At 40.1% G+C, this 21,360-nt stretch overlaps 1 protein-coding gene, 1 non-coding gene and 1 pseudogene across 2 annotated transcripts; all 3 read left to right on the top strand.

Moving 5' to 3' along the window:
* The window catches only part of LOC148824417 (uncharacterized), a 310,106-nt pseudogene that overhangs the window by 39,794 nt on the left and 248,952 nt on the right, over nt 1-21,360 (top strand).
* Nucleotides 9,096-11,893, top strand: LOC148824436 (uncharacterized). The gene is made up of 8 exons (XM_088926440.1): nt 9,096-9,140; nt 9,389-9,454; nt 9,929-10,020; nt 10,142-10,268; nt 10,367-10,487; nt 11,020-11,078; nt 11,186-11,300; nt 11,877-11,893. The coding sequence occupies exons 1-8, from the start codon at nt 9,096-9,098 to the stop codon at nt 11,891-11,893; spliced, it is 642 nt and encodes a 213-aa protein (XP_088782566.1).
* Nucleotides 19,126-19,208, top strand: trnal-uaa (transfer RNA leucine (anticodon UAA)). Its single transcript has one exon. It is a non-coding gene; the product is annotated as a tRNA-Leu (tRNA).

The raw sequence follows: 21,360 nt of genomic DNA, 5'->3' as shown, positions 1-21,360 counted from the left end.
GGTTGCTTGAGCTAACTTCACCATGCTTTCTGGTACTCCTTTTTCCTCAAGCACCAATACACCACCTCTCTGGGCACACGGTCATATGCCTTCTCCAAGTCCAGAAAGGCCACATACAGCTTTTTCCCTTTCTCTAGTGTCTTCTCCTGTAACTGTCTCATCACAAAAATGGCATCTGTTGTGCTTTTCCCCGCTGAGAATCCAAATTGTGAGTTGTGGATCCTGACTATCTTCCTGAGTCTCTTGTCCAGAATTTTTTCCAGGATTTTCAATCCATGTTCCAGAAGTTTTATTCCTCTATAGTTTTTACACTCCATTGGGTCTCCTTTCTCCTTGTAGATGGTAACCATACTGCTTTTTGTCCATTCTTCTGGAATTCTCTCTTCCTTTGCAATATTGTTTAGCAATCTCGTCAGCCACTGAATCCCCTCTTCATCGAGGTTCTTAACGTGTTCTGCTGCTATTCCTGATGGTCCAGTTGCTTTGCCCACTTTCATCTCTTTGATAGCTTCTGTCACTTCCTTTACTGAAATTTCTTGGATTGGTCCACACACTACGTCTGCCTCCACTAGGTTCTCCCTCTCATTTTCTACATTTAACAGATTTTTGAAGTACTCCAGCCATCTTTGCTTGATCTGTTCTTCTTTAATCAAGACTCTGCCTTCTCCATCCTTGAGTACTGCCACCCGGATAATATATTTTTTCTGTCTGCATAGATTGCTCTATGTTTAGCAATCTTGTAGATTTGGTCCTCTCCTTCATTTGTTTCAAGTTTCTCATACCATTCTTTCCAGGCCCTTTACTTTGCTCTTGCTTCACTTCTTTTTGCCAACTTCTTTAGTCTCTTATATTCTTGTAATTCTCCAGTGCCATCTTTCAGTGCCTTGTATGCTTTTTTCTTTTCCTTCAGTGTTTCCTGAACTTCCATAACCCACCACCACTCTTCATTTCCCCTTGGTCTGCCTCCTCTTGTCTTTCCACAAACCCTGGTAGCAGCCTCTTCTAGGATGTGGCTCATCTCAGTCCACTCTTCTTCAACTGAAGGCTCCCCTGTTTCCTCTGTGTTGTTTTTCATTTCTCTCTCCAGCCTGTTGAAATCTACTTTGTTTTCTCTCAGTTTCCACACTTTTGTTCGTGCTGGGTGTTTCCTCTGCTTTATTCTTCGCTACTTCAATATTGTGATGTCCATCACCAGTAGCCTATGTTGTCTGGTAACAGCCTCATAGGGCAGGACTTTAGCATCTTGGACTTTCGCTCTATCAATTCTTCTCACTAATATATAGTCTATTTGGGTATCATGGCCTCCACTCCTGTATGTTACCTTTTGCTCATAATTCTTCGCGAACCCTGTGTTCACTGCAAACAATTCAAGAGCTTGGAATGTTTCTAGTAGCCTTCCTCCTTCTTCATTTCTTCAAGTCCAGACAGGCTCACTGTTTGTTCCTCAGGCTGGGACAGGAGATCACACACTGTATTATTATTATTGAGAGAGAGGCTCACTGTCTGTTCATCAGACTGGGACAGGAGATCCCACACTGTATTATTATTATTGTGAGACAGGCTCACGGTCTTTTCCCCAGGCTGGGAGAGAAGATCACACTGTATTATTATTATTATTGAGAGTCTGGCTCACTGTTCCCCAGGCTGGGACAGGAGATCCCACACTATACTATTATTATTGAGAGACAGGCTCACTGTCTGTTCCTCAGGCTGGAACACTAGATCACAGTATATTAGTATTATTATTGAGAGTCTGGCTCACTGTTCCCCAGGCTGGGACAGGAGATCCCACACTATATTATTATTATTGAGAGACATGCTCACTGTTTGTTCCTCAGACTGGGACAGGACATCCCACACTGTATTATTATTATTATTGCGAGGCAGGCTCACTGCCTGTTCCTCAGGCTGGGGCGGGACATCCCACACTGGATTATTATTATTGAGAGACAGGATCACTGTCTGTTCCTCAGGCTAAGAAAGGAGATCACAAACTGTATTATTATTATTGAGAGGCAGGCTCAGTGTCTCTTCCTCAGGCTGGGACAGGAGGTCACAGACTGTATTATTATTATTATTATTATTATTATTATTATTATTATTATTATTATTATTATTGAGAGACAGGCTCACTGTTCCTCAGGCTGGGACAGGAGATCACACTGTATTATTATTGAGAGACAGGCTCACAGTCCGTTCCTCAGGCTGGGACAGGAAATCACACACTGTATTATTATTATTGAGAGACAGGCTCGCTGTCTGTTCCTCAGGCTAGGGTAGGATTTCACACACTGTATTATTAGTATTGAGAGACAGCCTCAGTGTTCCCCAGGCTGAGACAGGAGATCACACACTGTATTTTTATTATTGAGAGACAGGCTCACTGTTCCTCAGGCTGGGACAGGAGTTCAAACTGTATTGTTATTATTGAGAGACAAGCTCACTGTTCCTCATGCTGGGACAGGAGATGACACACTGTATTATTATTATTGAGAGACAAGCTCACTGTTCCTCAGGCTGGGACAGTAGATCACACTGTATTATTATTATTGAGAGTTTGGCTCACTGTTCCCCAGGCTGGGACAGGAGGTCACACTCTGTATTATTATGATTGAGAGACAGGCTCACTGTCTGTTCCTCAGGCTGGGCCAGGAAATCACAAACTGTATTATTATTATAGAGAGACCTGGTCTTTCCTGACTGTTCCTTAGGCTGGGACAGCAGATCATAATCTGCATTATTATTATTGAGAGACAGGCTCGCTGTCTGTTCCTCAGGCTAGTACAGGAGATCACGCACTGTATTATTATTATTGAGATACTGTATTATTATTATTGACAGATAAACTCACTGTTCCTCAGGCTGGGACAGTAGATCACACTGTATTATCATTGCTTAGAGTCTGGCTTACTGTTCCCCAAGCTGCATTATTATTATTGAGAGACAGGCTCACTGTCTGTTCCTCAGGCTAGTACAGGAGATCACGCACTGTATTATTATTATTGAGATACTGTATTACTATTATTGACAGATAAACTCACTGTTCCTCAGGCTGGGACAGTAGATCACACTGTATTATCATTGCTTAGAGTCTGGCTTACTGTTCTGCACTGTATTATTATTATTGAGATACAGGCTCACTGTCTGTTCCTCAGGATGGGACAGTGGATCACACACTGTATTATTATTACTGAGAGACAGGCTCACTGTCTGTTCCTCAGGCTGGAACAGGAGATCACACAAACTGTATTTTTATTATTGAGAGACAGGCTCACTGTCTGTTCCTCTGCCTGGGGCAGGGAATCACACACTGTATTATTAGTATTATTGAGAGACAGGCTCGCTGTCTGCTCCTCAGGCTGGGACAGGAGATCACGCACTGTTGTAGTGTGCTCTCACGAGGCACCAGTTCTGTAGGGGTTTGGGCATTTACTGGGACAATTATTTTTGTTGCAGTAAATCACAAAATTGATTCTTTTAATGGTCTTAGAATCCAACCATGCGATATAACTCAAACAACGCACACACAGGTACTAATACACGAGGATATATTTATTAATATATAGAATATGCATGTAAACCTAACAGATCTTATCGTAAGGGTTATCAGAATACAAAAGAGATAAATTCATTCAGTTACAAAGAGTTACACATATCAAGAGGACATAAGTTCGGTATATGATTCATTTAGACCGTTTCGTAATTGAACTTGTTTACAACTTCTACATTAGATACTCAAAACAAGTACATAACCCTTAGGATTTAATTTGATATCAACTGGTTGGGAGCAGTAATGCAATAAAGTTGAATACTCACTGTCGCTGGGCCTGTATTCTCACCGTTTCCGTGGTGTACTTTCCTGCGTTTGCTTTGGTGTAACTGGCTTCCCCTGCATGGGCGAATGTGAAGAAGATCCTTAGTAAGTCATTGAAGAAAACCGAGAAGAGGTCGGGGTGGCCTCTGTCGTTCATCAACGATCCAGTCAGGCAGTACTCCTCTGTAAAGCGCCGTTCGTTCACATCGATTGGCTTTTTTTTGCCTTCATTCGTGCAAGTAGTAAAAGCAGACGCCCCTATTCTGCCGTGACCCGGATTCGAAGCGGGGTTGTTGCGGCCACAACGCAAAGTACTGACCACTGTACGATCACGGCGAGTTACCAATACACACGTGGCAGGGCGGAAAAGGCTGTGCTCTCTTCGTGTGACATAATTCGGAAAAGTCCTGACGTTGCATTTCAACTGAGCCCCAGTATACATCGACCCTTCGACACTCTGAGTGACAACTCTCTTGCGTGTTTTCTCATATTTATGTAGTTTGCTTGCATGATGCCGGGAACAGCGGGGTTGTTTGCTGCCAGATGGTCTAGCGGTTAGGATTCCTGGTTTTCACCCAGGCGGCCCGAGTTCGACTCCCGGTATGAGACCGTGTCAGTTTTGCCTCCTGCTTTCCAAAAGATCAGCACCGTGTCCGAAGGAGCCGCATTAAAACTACTCGAACGTGCAAAACGTGACCAGCGTAAAGTTAGCTTGAAGTTAGAAAATGATTTTGGCACGCCTGTAGGGCTTTCGCGAAATCTCTTAGAATTACAAAAACACATGCTTTGTGTATAAAATACATTGTGAATGCTTTCTCAGCCTTCACTTTGTCGTTTTTATGACGTTTTTTTGACCACATTCGAATATTCTTTTGTCCATATTTTCGCAATGGAAGCACAGAACGCCTTCAAACCAAATGCATTTTAAAGACCACGACTTGTGGATATTTCCACAGCCTCTACACCAAACTATCAGTGTTCAATATGACCATAGGAAGAAAAACAGCGCAGTCTCCAATTACCCAGACTGTAAGCACGGGAATAAAGCTTTGTTTGATTTCTGAAACCCCTCCTTTACGTCCTGTTTTCATTCAGGTAAGGGTCAACTATATTGACAATACTACTGACAGCAGGAAGATTAAAATATTCTTTACTCAGCGGCTTATTAAAAACAGCTCCCATGATGTTCCAAGAGACTTTTTATACAGAACACTGACACAGCTTTGTGTTCTGAATCTCTTTTTCTCGTGCTTTTATTTAATGTGGCACGATGCACTGGGATAGGGGTATTCTGTTCACAAACTAATAGCATTTAAATCACAGCACCCACAATGCTGCATGTAAGTGTTTTGCACACTAAGCAGGTCCTCTGACTTTTCCCAGCTTTGTTTTGGGTTGTGGCCCCTTTATTTTTTTATGATTTTCCGAAGATAACACTAAAGGTAACACACTGGGATAGGTGGGTCTTTTTCATGGCTCAATAGCAATTCAAATACAACAGCCACACTGCTGAAACCAAGTGTTTTACACACCAGACAGGCCCCCGAACCTCATACAACCTTGCTGTGGCTGTGGCCCCTTTCTTTATTTTTTATGATTTTCTGAAGATAACACTACAGGTAATACACTGGGACAGGTGGGTCTTCTTCATGGCTTCATGATTTTTTGACTGTAATCAAGTGTTGTGCACACAAGGCAGGCCTCCTGACCTTTCACAGTCGTGCTTTGTTGTGTGAAACTTTAATTCTCTTTTTAGGATTTTTTGAACATCAAAACTTCCAACTTCCACCGAGATGAATGGGGTGCTCTTCAATAGCTTTTTCATCTATACACACAAGCGTATATAACCAAGACACTCAGAACCAACAGAATCAACCTGAAGTCATAGAAAATCAAGAATGCCCCCGAGACACCTGCACCCCCCTCCTGGACCACTCTGGTATCAACACCCCCAAACCAATCCATACCAGCTAACAAGACTCAGAATCGGTGCAACCCTCCAACTTGGACCAAGAGCAGGATGGGACAAGAACCTGCACCACACTACGCACCCCTCAGACCTGTGGTCAAGGGCTGGTGGAGTAGGGAATATGATCAACGAATTTCTGAGGTTTTCTAAACTCGAAAAAAAAATTAGTTGGAATGACAATATGTGGTCAACACTGTCAAACAGAGTCCTTGGAGAGGATTGCCCCAGCAACATGAAATGGTTATCAGTGATTTGGCATGAAGATAGAAAAAAGTAAGAACCCAAGTGCTTAGGATGCAGAAAGAAGAGAGTATTGGTAGGGATTCCAAACCAGATGACAGTACACAATCTATAGTCAGTATTTCAAGTCAAAGTGAGGGACATAGTTTGGAAGGCAACACAGAGCTCAGAAGTTCATCAGAAGATACAAAAGATGCATGGGCAGCACAGACAGTGGTGACATGTTAGAGGGAGAAAAAAAATCTGTGTAGAATCAGAAAAAAAGCCTGAAGAGCACTGTGAATATTCCCAGGGGGCAAGCTCGTCTGGGACGTCACCTCAGGATAAAAGGGGATTAAGAAAGATTATGTCTGTGCCTAAAACTTTCAAAGTATGTCTAAAGGCTGAACAATGGAGAAAAATAGCACCTCTAAAAGGTACATCTAAACTAAGACGACCATGGACCCAGATGTTATATAGCGAGTTCAGGAAGATAAATCCTTGCTGCCCAATAGCCTTCAAATACCAATACATCAGGAAAGAGAACAGCAGAAAAATAAAACTTTCTGATGATAAAAGCAGTCTGTACCTTCAGGTCCTGCAATGTAAAATACATAATGACAACAAGACACAAACCAATGGGCAATGATGACATCACAACTGATGTTGTACAAGTAGGGCAAATACAGCACAGTAAAAGGGAAACAATTTCAACAAGCACGTCAGCCTTATCGTAGAAAGATTGCCAGTGCCCTCACAAAAGGAATCAGCAATGTATACTACAGGAACCTGAGCAGAACTCCGCTTGCTGAAATTGGAGCAGGCAATTTATCTAAACCACTAACACAGAATGTGCTGAAAGTCATTTCATCAGAGTTCAGGAACAGTAAACGCATTCACTTTGATCCAGTGATTGAATTACATATGGCACAAAAATATATGAAAGCATGCGACTTCAACACTGTCCATTTTTCAGGATATATACAGATTTTGCAGTTAGACACATTTGCTGCCTATCTTTACACAGAACAGAGTATGTGAATTCTTATTGCCCATCTAAAGATGAAGGAGAAAGTCAGTCTTTACCTGGATGCGACAGGAGGGGTAGTCAGAAAAATTCCATCGGAGAACAAAAGAATTTTGTAATACAGTCTTACGTTACCTGGAGGTGGAAAAGAAAGCCTCCATTACCAGTGTCTGAAATGTTGACAACTGACCACACCATTGTCAGTATAGAACGTTGGCTACGTAAATTCATGTTTGACATCTCAACATGTACTACCAAGAGAGTGCAGCATGTAGAAACTGACTACAGCTGGGCCCTGATTCATAGTGTTTTTTTTGCCTTCAATGGGGACACCATCCATGCATACTTAAATCGTGCAATGAAAGTCTGCCAAGGCAAACTTAAGTACACAGAACTTCAGATGTTCACTGTTCTGCACCTTTGCTCTGGCCATGTCATAAAGGCTGTCTCTCAAGCAATTAGTAAAAAAACAACAGACAAAGGACTGCGAGACTTTGCAACATTTTCCTTTGCCATCCTGCAAAACAGCACAACTTTGAGTGTCTCCAGAAATGTTTTCAAACACATGTGTATTGTACTCTCAAGCAGGAGGTTCACAACTGAAGTCCAATCTAGTGTCTGCCTCCTTAACACTTACATTTCTCAAACAACCACACCAGACCAGATGGAAAAGGAAGCAGAAGTCAAAGACACAGATGAGGTACTGTAACCAAAAATGAGAGGCAGCCTGGGCTGCTCTCCTTTCGCTGTGGAGTTCAAAGGTATTTATGAAGACAGCATATCAGTTCAAGGACATGATGACTATGGGACACAACACAATGTGAACCCCTATTTCTGTGAAGACATAATTAGATTTCTGTTGCAAAGATACATGGCATTATTTCCACTGTGGAGTGGAATTTTGTTGGGTGACCTGACAAGATATGGTTCAGACAGCAAAAAAGACATATCAATGTCAGAGGTAGCACAAACAAGAGCCACTAACTGTCATGTTGAGACCTGGTGTGGCATTGTCAAGCAATCAATACTTCAGCACAGGAGGAAACTGAGGCCAGCAGAGTTTATTACGATAATGAGAAAATCCCTCTAGGGTGGTACAGACAACATATAATCCAAAATGATCTCCCCAAAAAGGTTTTGATGGCACCATTGATCACCACTAAGACACGTCATGAACATGCACAGGAACAATGGGCAAAGAGAGCACCAGGTGTAGGCAAAGAAACAAAAAATAAATTCTACAGCGCACCACAGAAAATTCCAATCCCCCAAAAAATGAGAAAACAGGAAAAAAAAAGTTAGCAATAGAAATATTGAAACAAGTGAAAAATCGTCAGATGACAGCAATGGCCTGCAAGTACAGCAGGGGAAAGCAGGAACCACAGAATGTAAAGAATGGCAGCACGAAGAAGAAGGGAAAGTGTCACCCAAGCAAGCTGCCGTGGGCATGGCTGAAGTGATCACACCACACTGTGATGTACGCCCCATCTCAAAACTTATAAAAGAGAAAACAGATTTCAGAAAGAAGGTAGGATTTGTATTTCAAATATTTTTCTTTGTGGACATTCACTTCTTTTTCAGAGCTTATGAATGTCATCTTCTACTACTGTAGGTGTTCTTTGTCGTTTCTCTCTAACTTGTTATACTTGTTGATAGTGGTGTGTAATCTCAATTTTCGTTATGTTAGCTCCAGTGATCTCTTGTGTATGCTTTTGGCTTGGTAAATCTTTTTTAGGTTCACGTCCTTTGGAACATCAATCCGAGTGAATTAGTGGTTGCAGTTTTGCCATCCATGCACAGTGCAGACACATATATTCTCAGACACTCGGAGTTTGTGTCTCTGAAACCAGATGAGTGGCTCATAGGCGAGGTAAGATGAAAGTGTTTGATTGCATGCTTTTGTGTAATCAAATGTGTGTGAGTGCGTGAAATCACATCTTCTTCAATTGTGTTTGCTTTTTCCATAAGACCATTGAGTGTTACTTTCAAGTAGCGAAAGAATCCATGGACTTGGGGAAGAAGGTTTTCCTAATGAACCACTTCATTAGGAAACAACTGGTGTAATCATGAGTGGGAATAGAGAGCGCATGGCTAGACAACGTTTGTCCAAGGTAAGGACATCAAACACAAATGTTGATGGATTACATTAGTGAGGGGCAAACATGGTTTTTCACTAACTGATGATTGTTTTATCAATAGAGAAACAAGGAGAGCTACAAGCAATCAAAACAGGTCACAACTGTGCCCATGGTGCTGCCTAAAGAAACTACCTTTATAGTCAGAAATCAAAATTCAAAGGTAGCACACCATCCCTGTGAGGCAGCCTGTTGTACTAATCTTGTCATTCTTTTCATTACAGGTCAACTTTGAAAACTATGAAGCCATTATTAGCTTTTTTAACACTGGTGTCCACTGGAAATTGTTGGTAAGTGTGGTGCAGGTAATCCAAAACAGCGTAGGTTTATAATTACACCTGGAACCATTACAGTTCAAGTGATTATCCTTGTTGCATCTAAAAAAATTACAAAGTCACAATGTATGTGTTCCTCTCCTGTTAAAAAAGGTGGACATTGATAGTGAGTGTCCAAGGCAATGGTGACAGTGCACTTTTTCTAAATTATTATTGTGAATACTGCTGTGTAATGAACAGACAACCAAACAGGTCAAAGTGTCATGTAGGAAAAAAAGTACTGTTAGGTCATTTCCTGACTGTCTTTGCCGAGGTTTGCAAAATATTAAATGTTAAATAATATATAAATATAAATATTATATATATATAAAATATTCAAATATTAAAAACCTTTGTTTAAACAACATAAAACTCCTGAAACTGCCTGTGTGTCTGGCCCCACATTAAATGCAACTTCATGTCTGATGATGGGCCCTTTGTTTCTTGCAGTATCTGTATGCTCCATCCCAGAAAGTCTTTGTGGTCGACCCTATGGGGAGTGACGAGATGGGAGACTCCACTGCAGCGGCAAAAAGGTTCAGGTAAGAAATCAAGCATTGGTTTCGTGGTGAAATTCTGCAGGGGCACACATACATTTCAGGTTCAAGTTCAGCATGACAAATATTTCCTCATTTATCAATAACCTATTGTTTTGATTCACAGGGACTTTTTTAAGATGCGAAGGAATGTCCTAGGAAAAGAAGACTGGTTGAATATCAACTGGCACCCAAGCGTGATTGGTCACACCCGGCAAGCAGATGCCTCAAGCTGTGGGGTCTTTGTGATCCAGGTCAGCATAACCTTTCCACGCCGAAATTTTGGACTGTCTTAAAACTATTGTATGAGAGATTTTTAGGGAAATAATTGCAACAAACTTTTGTCTGTTAGATGGGCGCAGACATCATTAACAATTTCCCGGATATTCCAACATATATCGAAATAAACAGCAGTGCCAAAGAAATGAGAAAGTTGCAGGAAGACATGTCAATCAGAATTCTTGAGGCTTCAGGTATTGTACCATTTGATCCTCATTGCCTACGTTTCTTGGTGTATATTATTTTCCTGAAGCATGTTCTCTCTCTGTAACAAGTCTGGATGAAAAAGATTCTCAATTTATTTATATGCAAAACTCATTTGGGTATTCTTTTTGTACTATATAACACAGTGATGAAAAGTTAATTAAATCACATTTCACACAGTTAAAATTCAATGACACTTTGGCCTTCGTCGTGGTTGACACAACCATTGTCTGGGAAAAGTGTGGGTCTAAATTGCCCATAGTGAAGCAAAGCAAACTGAAACATGATAGCTATGTTATCATGTGCCCCCTTAAAATCATAGCAACACACGCTGACGCAAAAAAGGGTAACAGGTGTTGACAGGAGTATTCTGAGACATGACAATGTGCGGTTTAAGAAGCAGTAGAACACCTAATCAGGAAAGTGCATACGAAAAGGTCTCTATCAAACTGTCTTCAATTATGCAACAATGATCTGTAGATAACATTGGAAAAATCAGTCTATTTGGCATGTTTATTACAGCTCCTCTGCAGGACATGTGCCTGATGTGTGGAGAAACACCAGTGCGGCAGACAAACTGGGTAAGTGAACATCATCTCTATCTGTATGTGTAATGTACACACATACTAACAAAACATGCCAGTGAAATGTGATAGCTGAACTGATATAAGGTTTACTGTCCGTGTAGATTCAGTGTGACAGTTGTGAAAACTGGTTCCATGAATTGTGCATCTCAAAAGAAGAGTATGAAAGCGCAAAGAATGAAGTAACATGGATATGTACATTTTGCCAACCCCAGTTTGGTGAGTATGCTCTGCATGCAAACTATCACTATGAAAGGGTTTTTTAAGCAGGACATGTAGTTTTAGATTCAGCAGAAACATACAGTAGGATGACATATTTCAGTGGACGTTATAATTGTTTGTTATTGTTAAGAAGTTTGGATTGCAGGCTTGTCTTCTGGCATTAATGGTTCTATAAATTAGAGATAACTTTTCAAAAAACACACCAAAGAAGGCACACATAAAAGATTACTGATAATCTGTGCAATTTATTACATGACACAGGCATCTCAAAGATAGAATTACTGTGTCAGATTAATGATTAGACATGGATGCATCTAGGTTTCTTTCCAATAGAAACTAGGTTTCTTTCCAATAGCATAGAAACAAAGACACAACCATGAACACCTAAAAGAGCTTGCCATTTAGCACAGAAACAATATAATGTCTTGCTGTAAAAACACAAAGTAAGAAAAAAGGAGTTTGATTAAGAGAGATCTGGCAAATTGTGCAAATACCTAGATCTTGATCTGTGACCCATTTATACTCCTTGGATCCTTTGCAGTTCGTAACCCTTCTTACGGTTTTATATTTCAGGCACTGTTGATGAGTGAGCATCCACCCTCTACTCCCGAGCATTACATAAAAGACATGCTGGAAACTCAAGAAGACTGTCAACGTGTTCTCAGCAGAATTCACCTCCAAAAGACACGTAAGTACAAGTTTCAATATCCCCCCCAAAATTTATCTTGGGTAAGAGTAAACTTTCGTACACTTTGCCAAACAATAATGAAAAACACTAGAACACAAAATCACTAGAAACCATTTGTTATCTATTGCCAGAAACCAAACAAAGTCTGTATGAAAACAGTAAAAAAGTTAATCATGACACAACACAGTCCCTTTTAAATATGATCACTACACACTGTTAACATCACTGTAGTAGTGCAAAGAAATGTAAATCGACAGTATGTCACCATGACATGATTTATGTGAAAGATTTCCAGATAAAATTGTATCCATCCTAGTAAGATAGATTAATCAAGAAATTCCACTCCGTTGTGAAATTCCACTCCAGAAAACTGGCTTCTATCAAATAGAAGTGTGTCTAGGGTGATTTCTTATTATTAGGTTTCCAAAACAGTACCCTATCTACCTTCAGACAGGGCACAGTGCTAAAAGGATTCTAACCGGAACAATAAAACACAATTGCATCATCGAAGTCCGAACCCCACTGGCTTTCAATATCGTACCATGTACATCTCCAGGAGTGGAGACTCATGAAAAAGAACAGCCTAGACACCAAAGTGATACTTTTCTTACAGTAAGGTTAAGGTAATTGTAGGATGCTGTCTAGATCGATGAACAGATTACGTTAACAATAGCAAGCACGTAGCAGAGCATTTAGGCACACAGCCCCTAAATTGTGGAAATATATGTCAGACCTTTTTAAGGATGCCCCATACCTACAAGCATATTTAACAATGCTGTAGTCTTCTACATCGTCTCTGTAGTCTTCTTTATCCCAAGTGATCTAATTCTTTAGGAGGTGCAGAAACATAGATATCAAGTGGGTAAGTAGACAACCACGTAGCAATTGTTTTTTCTGTGTCTAACCCTTTTTTTTCTCCACACCATGCCTGCCACTGTTCTCTCTTCGGTGCCTTTGGTTGATATTGAGCTCCGTCCCCCATGACAAGGGATCCTCCTGGATTTCTGAAGCAAGGAACCCAGCCTACAAAACTCAAGATCCTGTACTGCTCAACCCAGTGGATGGGACACACTCAACATTAACATCTAGTCTCACATAATATATGAAATAGAATTCACCGTGTCAATCTGCATGGTTGTGCATGTGAACTGTTTCTAGTAACTACTTGTCATACACAGCCAGGACCTGGAGGGGAGGTCAACCATCAGGCCTTGGACCCCCAGAGATTTTTTTTCTCCTTTGGAGTTTTTTGTTTTTCTCTCCTTCGTGCCTGATGGTTACACAGTCACATCATCAAGGCTGCATACCACACCTTCATTGTGATTACAGATATAGCTTATTTAAAATGTGAAATTAGGAAAAAACTAAACGAAACATGGGAAATAAAAAAATCTAAAATTTTCAGATGTTGTGATGAAGCTTTTGACTCATGAATAGCAACCCCCTATCCCAGTGTATTACCTGTAGTGTTATCTTCAGAAACTCATTACAAAATAAAGAAAGGGGCCACAGCCACACAAGGTTGTATGAGGTTCGGGGGCCTGTCTGGTGTGTAAAACACTTGGTTTCAGCAGTGTGGGTGCTGTATTTGAAATGCTATTGAGCCATGAAGACGACCCACCTGTCCCAGTGTATTACCTGTTGTGTAATCTTCAGAAACTCATTACAAAATAAAGAAAGGGGCCACAGCCACAGCAAGGTTGTATGAGGTTCGGGGGCCTGTCTGGTGTGTAAAACACTTGGTTTCAGCAGTGTGGGTGCTGTATTTGAAATGCTATTGAGCCATGAAGACGACCCACCTGTCCCAGTGTATTACCTGTAGTGTAATCTTCAGAAAATCATAAAAAATTAAAGAAAGGGGCCACAGCCACAGCAAGGTTGTACGAGGTTCAGGGGCCTGTCTGGTGTGTAAAACACTTGGTTTCAGCAGTGTGGGTGCTGTATTTGAAATGCTATTGAGCCATGAAGACGACCCACCTGTCCCAGTGTATTACCTGTAGTGTTATCTTCAAAAAATCATAAAAAAATAAAGAAAGGGGCCACAGCCACAGCAAGGTTGTATGAGGTTCGGGGGCCTGTCTGGTGTGTAAAACACTTGGTTTCAGCAGTGTGGATGCTGTATTTGAAATGCTATTGAGCCATGAAGAAGACCCACCTACCCCAGTGTGTTACCTGTAGTGTTATCTTCAGAAAATCATAAAAAAATAAAGGTTCCATAACCCAAAACAAAGCTGGGAATAGTCAGATGACCTGCTTAGTGTGCAAAACACTTACCTGCAGCATTGTGGGTGCTTTGGTTAAAATGCTATTGGTTTGTGAACAGAATATCCCTATCCCAGTGCATTGTGCCACATTAAATAAAAGCACGAGAAAAAGAGATTCAGAACACAAAGCTGTGTCAGTGTTCTGTGTAAAAAGTCGGTTTGAACATCATGGGAGCTGTTTTTAATAAGCTGCTGAGAAAAGAATATTTTAATCTTCCTGCTGTCAGTAGTATTGTGAATATAGTTGACCCTTACCTGAATGAAAACAGGATGTAAAGGAAGGGTTTCAGAAATCAAACAAAGCTTTATTCCCGTGCTTACAGTCTGGGTAATTGGAGACTGCGCTGTTCTGCTTCCTATGGTCATATACGGGTTTTTCGCATGAAGCCGTATTGAACAGTATTTCTCGCGTTGTGAACGTGTGCACACAGTGGTCCCCCGGGTTCCAGTTCGTGCGTAATTACGCATCGATGAAAAACCGGAGGTTTAAAAAAAGATAATTAGCTCACCGATAGTTTGATGTAAAGGCTGTGGAAATATCCACAAGTCGTGGTCTTTAAAATGCTTTTGGTTTGAAGGCGTTCTGTGCTTCCATTGCGGAGATATGGACAAAAGAATATTCGTGCTTGGTCAAAAAAATGTCATAAAAACGAAAAAGTAAAGGCTGAGAAATCATCCACAATGTATTTTATACACAAAGCAAGTGTTTTTGTAACTCTAAGAGATTTCGTGAAAGCGCTACAGGCGTGCCAAAATCGTTTTCGAACTTCAAGCTAACTTTACCCCGGTAGGATCACCATGAGACGCAAAACATACTTGCCTTTGCTTCTTTCGAGGACGAATGGATTATTGAGCTGCAAATATCGGAACATCGGTTCAAATAAAAACTCTCCGCTACTGCAGTTGCTTGTATGAGAGTTTCTTCAAATCTTTCAACTGAACGTCGATATCGAGTGATATTGATGGTAAAATCATACGGATTTTGGTTTTCTTTTGATCGAAATTGTATTAAAGTTCGAGCCTCTTTCACAGTTGTATAATACTTTCCCCTGCATCCTCAGATAAAAATTCTAAATACCACAAAGTTACAATATATGGAATAGCATTTATTTTTAAATGCATTTTACAATTTGCATTTATTTAGAGCTACATTTAGTGCTAGGTAAAGACAACATTGCTAATATTGATGGAGTAGAAATGTGTATGAAGATAATAAAGGAGGGAGGACACGCGAATTGTATAGCTTCTGAACCCGGACACAGCGTCTTCAGCCATTGTTGAAGATTTACAGTTCAGAAAATGGCTGTCTCGAGGAGAAACTGATCTTCCTGCTTTAGTTAAGGTTATTGGAATCGGCGGTTACTCTGGGCTATAGCGCTTATATCTCTCTTCTCTGGCTAAACAGAGAAGTTTAAGTTTACTACTGTAAAGTATAGAAATATACAAAAAAGCTAAAATACTTCAGTAAGGCCGAGGAGATAGGAAAGTTTAATAAAATGTTTTGTAAATCAATTTCCCTCGATTTCCGAACTCTCTGTTCGAGCTCTGATATAATCTCTGTGCTCCTGCCGCTGTCACTGGGAGAGTGACTGCATTCCGTAGGGCTACAGGTTGATTTCACAATGCCACATTTAATTAAATAAAGGAGAAACCGCAAGGACAACAGATATGTTTTAATAAATCTTCTTCTGGTTTTATATTTCGGTCTTTCACATTTGAATGCATACTTTGCAGTAAATCTTTCCTGGATTACAGGCAACCCAAACTTTAGGCAGTATCAAAGCCTATTTGACTTTCTGCTAATCACATTAAAGTGTTCACGAAGCTTTTCCCAGTGGGCATTGATTCGTCGAATATACGTATATTCACGGCAAAAATACGGCTATACGTATATATACGTCGCCGCGACGTATAATCAATGTCGAATTGCAACCGTAAAATCGACGACATTAGTAAACGCATATACAGTATAACGTCGAAAACACATCTAACACAGTGCCTGAGGCTTTTTACTGTATATATCGTGTGTGCCGCAACTGGGAGTATACGGCACACAGTGTACGAAGTAAATTATTTTCGCAGTAATTAATTTATTTACACGTGTATAATAAATATAGTAATAAATATAATAAATTAATTACTGCGAAAACTGAAGGGGCGACACTCCTCCGTCCCCCCGTGATGCCAGGCCTGTCCCCATTCTATTCCATAATGTCATTATATATAATACCATACAACAGTGACCGATCCTTACCAACTGCATGCATTAAAATTGCACATCAGCACCTAGCAGGGGGCACATAGCCGCGATGTATTATCAATGTTAAATTTCAACCATAATATTGACAACATAAATAAACACATACGTTGAGAAAATATCTAACCCAGCATATTTTCGGGATATATACCACAATGCATTGCTAGTATTTGTTGGTCACCATTTTGGACACGTTTTTCAATCGTAGAAGATTGAAGTATTTATCCGCAAATATCTCAGCAATCCTCTTTTGACGACTAACTATGAATAATAATAATACAGTAACACAACAGGAGATCAGGCAGGCGCCCTTGCCACGTTAGGCCGGCCCCCCACCGTCAGGAGCTCGAACCCAGGACTCCTACATCACTCAACAGGGACCCAGCCCGGTGAGCCAAAGATATATCTCTCCACAGCCCATTAGCTGTAGTCCTGCTATCACAGGGAAGGGCGGCGACGTCATCGCTCTGGTAAGCCAGCTCTTACACACCCTGATGGCCGTATGCGTTACAATACTATCTGAATACATACAGATCTTTCTTAATATTATTTTGATTAAAATAGTACGTGAATAAGCAAAAAATGGCACATAAAAATAGTGTGAATGGGGATGACACAAAATCGTTTTGCCGTTTCTCTAATTATTCTTATTCTATGTTGTACTTTCAAACTTTGGATACACTTTAATTAGGACAGACTTTATTGCTCAACTGCTATGATGCAAGCCAAATTTTATACATTTATTTCAGCTTTGAGCTTAGTAAACCGTTCATTTTAGTAAACCGTTCATTTTAGTAAGTGTAGTAAACTTAGTAAACCGTTCATTTAGACCTCTAAAGTTATCCGTATAATAGACCTCTAACCATATACGTATAATAGACCTCTAACCATATACGAATAATAGACCTCTAACCATATACGTATAATAGTCCTCTAAAGTTATCCGTATAATAGAACTCCAACCATTTACGTATAATGAACATCTAATCATAGGCGTATAATTGACGTATAACAATAGACGTATATTAGAATTTCATTAGATGAATTGCGGACCACATTTAGACGTCTAAGGTATGCGTTTAATAGACATATATTATACGTCTTTTGCCCACTGGGTTCCCTGCCCATCATGTGCCCGCAAACTGGTTTATCCGTTTTCCTCTTCCTCTCACTGTCAGCGAGCACAACAAGATGGGAAAATGCAGGACAAAGAAGAGTTATTAGCTACCAAGAGTAGGGTTCGAACCCACGCCACTATCCAGAGACCATAACACCCAAGTGACAGGGGTATATAAGCCCTTGTGTCTGGCGCTTTAGACCACTCAGCCATCCTGACAAGTGCCCCTTGGTTTTCTTAAAATCACTAGTACAGTAGTTCACTAAACTGAGAAATGCTTTGCTGGATAAGCGCAAAGTTGCCTGTTGTAGCCTAAACGGACCGGGAAATTAAATATTCAGATCGATTCAGAGTATGCTTTACAGCCTTCTTGTAATATTTTGATCTGCTAGGGCGCATTCATTTTTACAATCTGGATTATCTAAAAAAGGCCGACATCAGTGTAAAACAGCTTTCACATTTGGGATCAGACCTTGTATTGTACATTTCTTATAGGTTTATTTTCCTGATTGCAACATATTGTGAAGCATAAAAGCCAGCTGCATAAATCTCTATTATGCGTCATTTATGAAGGCGTTTCAAATAGCAGCCAGTGCAGGATTAACGCTTTTGGAGCATGTATTATATTGTAAATAATCTTAGTTAAATAAGTTTAAATTTGCATACTGTTTTTCAGACAGCGCAAACCAGTCTGACCTCCAACAACTTTCTGTGCCCGCTGAGTAGATCTTAAAACAGCTGCAGCCAGAGTAGCCGTAATGGCAACACAGTGCTTTGAGTTCAGCTTTTCTTATTTCTTCTGCAGAACCAGAAACTGATCCACATAATAAGCGTTTTTATTGAGCGCTGCTCTAAACTTTACATTTGCTCGTACTAGTTTTTCCCATGAAAAAAGACATTTCCCTCATTACATGATTTCACTTTTTTTTTTCAACAAGTAGAAAGAAATAAAATATAATTCCGTATAAGAGACACAGGTTGGATGGTTGGTGGTCTAAGGCGTTGCGTTTAGGTTGGAGCTTTTCCTGGAGACCTTTGTTTAAATCCCACTTCTGACAAAGGAGAAACGATAAAATCCCTAGGTAGAAAGCATCTCGCATTTCACGTGTTTAATGTTAATTGTCTCAGTGGTTGCCTGGGTGAATGATGGATCTTCTCTCTTGCAGGGTGACGGCAAACTTCTTCAGAAAGGGAGTCTCCCACGCACGGCTTTTCTTCATCAAGAGCGGAGACAAAAGAAACAGACTTCTAACTGAAATTAATTACTTCTTGAGCGTTTATGACCGTCTTTAAAAAGCTGAGAGCAGGCAAAAACGTCTTTTGAAATGAGGAAATGTCTGCTGACAGTAAACGCAGCTCCTCTTTAGTACAGTGCTAAGTACCCCTGTTTGTTGCGCGGCAGAACGGGGTACGTTTCTGTGACAGTGCCCTGGTTTATTTTTTTAAATAGTTGAATCATATTGAAATGTTAAACAACGGAAACAAAGCTACTGTTGACCAGGATGGCTGAGTGGTTAAGGTATCGGACTTAAGATCCAATGGACAAATGTCCACGTGGGTTCAAACCCCACTCCTGGTAGAGTCTTGTAAATATTTTGAAGTGAGAGATAACTTTGAAGATTTACAGATGCAGCCATTCAAAGTGCGCGGTACAGACACGTATCGGAGGTAATTGGCTACGGCGTCGTGCATCGTGACGCAAGATGACGCGGGGTACTGCGGTACGTGATTGGTTGACTGACAGGGGCACTCGTGGTCCGTTGGTCTGTCGTAGAAAGATTTACAGTAAACATCTTTACTGTGCCCGTTGTAGTATTTAATATTTATATGGAATTTTACCACTGAAGGGAAATCTTAGTGCCTGAGCATAAAAAGAATAGGAGCATACTGCAACGCGTGTGAAGGCCATAAACGATATTAATTTTGGAACTTAAACATACAGTATATGGCTGGTATTGGTACTTTAAAGTAAAAAACACACACCAGTATTCCATTTCTCCCTAAACATTTTAAGTATCGAAGTCTTTAACTAAAGAGATACCGGAGTCAACAAGCCTACTTTTAGAATTTGATTAATAGGGAATATAATATGGAATCGCGTATCTAAAGAATTTAATCATGATATAATTATATTCATGTTGCAAAAGAACTGCAACGGACATAAAAACTCCCTTGCTTTTAACAGAGCGTTCCATAATTTCTAACTACGAAAATGCCAGGTGAAAGGATTTGTAAACATATTTTGTTAAAGCAAGTCAGTTTTTTCCGCAACACATAAAAGACATTTTCCCAACAAAGTTTAGCCTTTGTCACTAATGAAACCACTAAATAAAGACATAAATATAGAAATCTTAAGATTTGTTTTATTTAATGTTGGTAGCAGGATGAACTGTCAGAGTGTATATTTTGTGGCAGAGTTCCTGCAAGATGTTAACAGTGAGAAAGGTATTTAGAAATGAGTTATTTCAAGATGAAAATTTTCAGAATAATTGCAAATCTAGCAGGATAGATTTCAATGTTACCTGGATACCTCTTTATTTAGAACTTACTAACACTGATTTTTAGTTTAGAAGGATTCAAGTAGGGTTTTAGATGAAAGGCAGCCACCTTAATCAAGCCCAAATCATAATTGAACCCATTCAGAGCCTACATTACATTTTAGCGTTTCATTCTGAGCAGAAGACCCTCACACCTGAAAAAGGGGGAGGTGTCTTTCGCTGGAAATCTCGCCTGCTTCTACTTTACAAGTACAACCCACTCTCTGCTGGAGTGCTGGCTGTGACGAATTAAACCGGTTTCACAGGTTTCAATCACAGACCATGTGACATGGGAGTCAGGAAACTAACACACAGCGCCACCGGATTTGATAACGCTATAAAAACGCTATAAAATAATGTGACTAGGCACAGAACAAGTTTACAGCACAGTACAATAATAAATGCTGACCATGACTTTAGAAGCATAAATTGCCTTACACTCAATTTAAACACAAGCTGTCTTTAGCCCTCTAAGCTGGTTCATACAGAAATGTAGAGATCCAGGCTCAGAACACACAGCTTCATTAGCGAATACATATGCAGGACAACTAGAGAAGACGTTTTACAGAGGATGGATTTTTAGAAACATCCCATCAGTGACATCACTGAAGTCAACTCCTAGGTACTGTAACTGTCGTGTGGATAGTTTCACAAGAATCAGACAAAGGTTTAAGCATCGCTTGTTCTAGATAAAACTGCAAAAAAAACAACAACCCATAATGTACTTCTTTGCGGCTCTGTTTGCCCAAATCATATATTCACAACGTGAAATCTAGAAAATAATATTACGTAACCAAAATCCGCAATATGGAAACATAACCTGTGTAATTGTTGATAGATGATGTACTCGTAACATTTTTTCAAGACGAACTACAACATTTAAAAAATGACTTGTATGTACTTGATATCGCTAATCAATCCACGGGTCCCAGCACAAAACGAAACTAAAACGCATACCGTTTCGCGCTTCTTATTAGTTGCTCAAAAGTAATTTGACCGTATGAAATGCATAATATAAACCTAGAAACATATACGTGAGCAGTACTTAAGCACTGTAGTATCGGTGTTAAGACATACCTCTCAAATACTGTAAATCAAGTTAAAAATATCTCAAGACCGATTCTGGTCATAATGAAACCATGTTTCGTGTATGTTTTCTTTAAAGTACCGAGACCAGCCATATACTGTATATTT

Source organism: Atractosteus spatula, chromosome 10 (genome assembly GCF_055471065.1).
Source record: "Atractosteus spatula isolate fAtrSpa1 chromosome 10, fAtrSpa1.hap1, whole genome shotgun sequence".
NCBI lineage: Eukaryota > Metazoa > Chordata > Actinopteri > Semionotiformes > Lepisosteidae > Atractosteus > Atractosteus spatula.
This window is presented reverse-complemented; position numbering and strand designations above follow the sequence as displayed.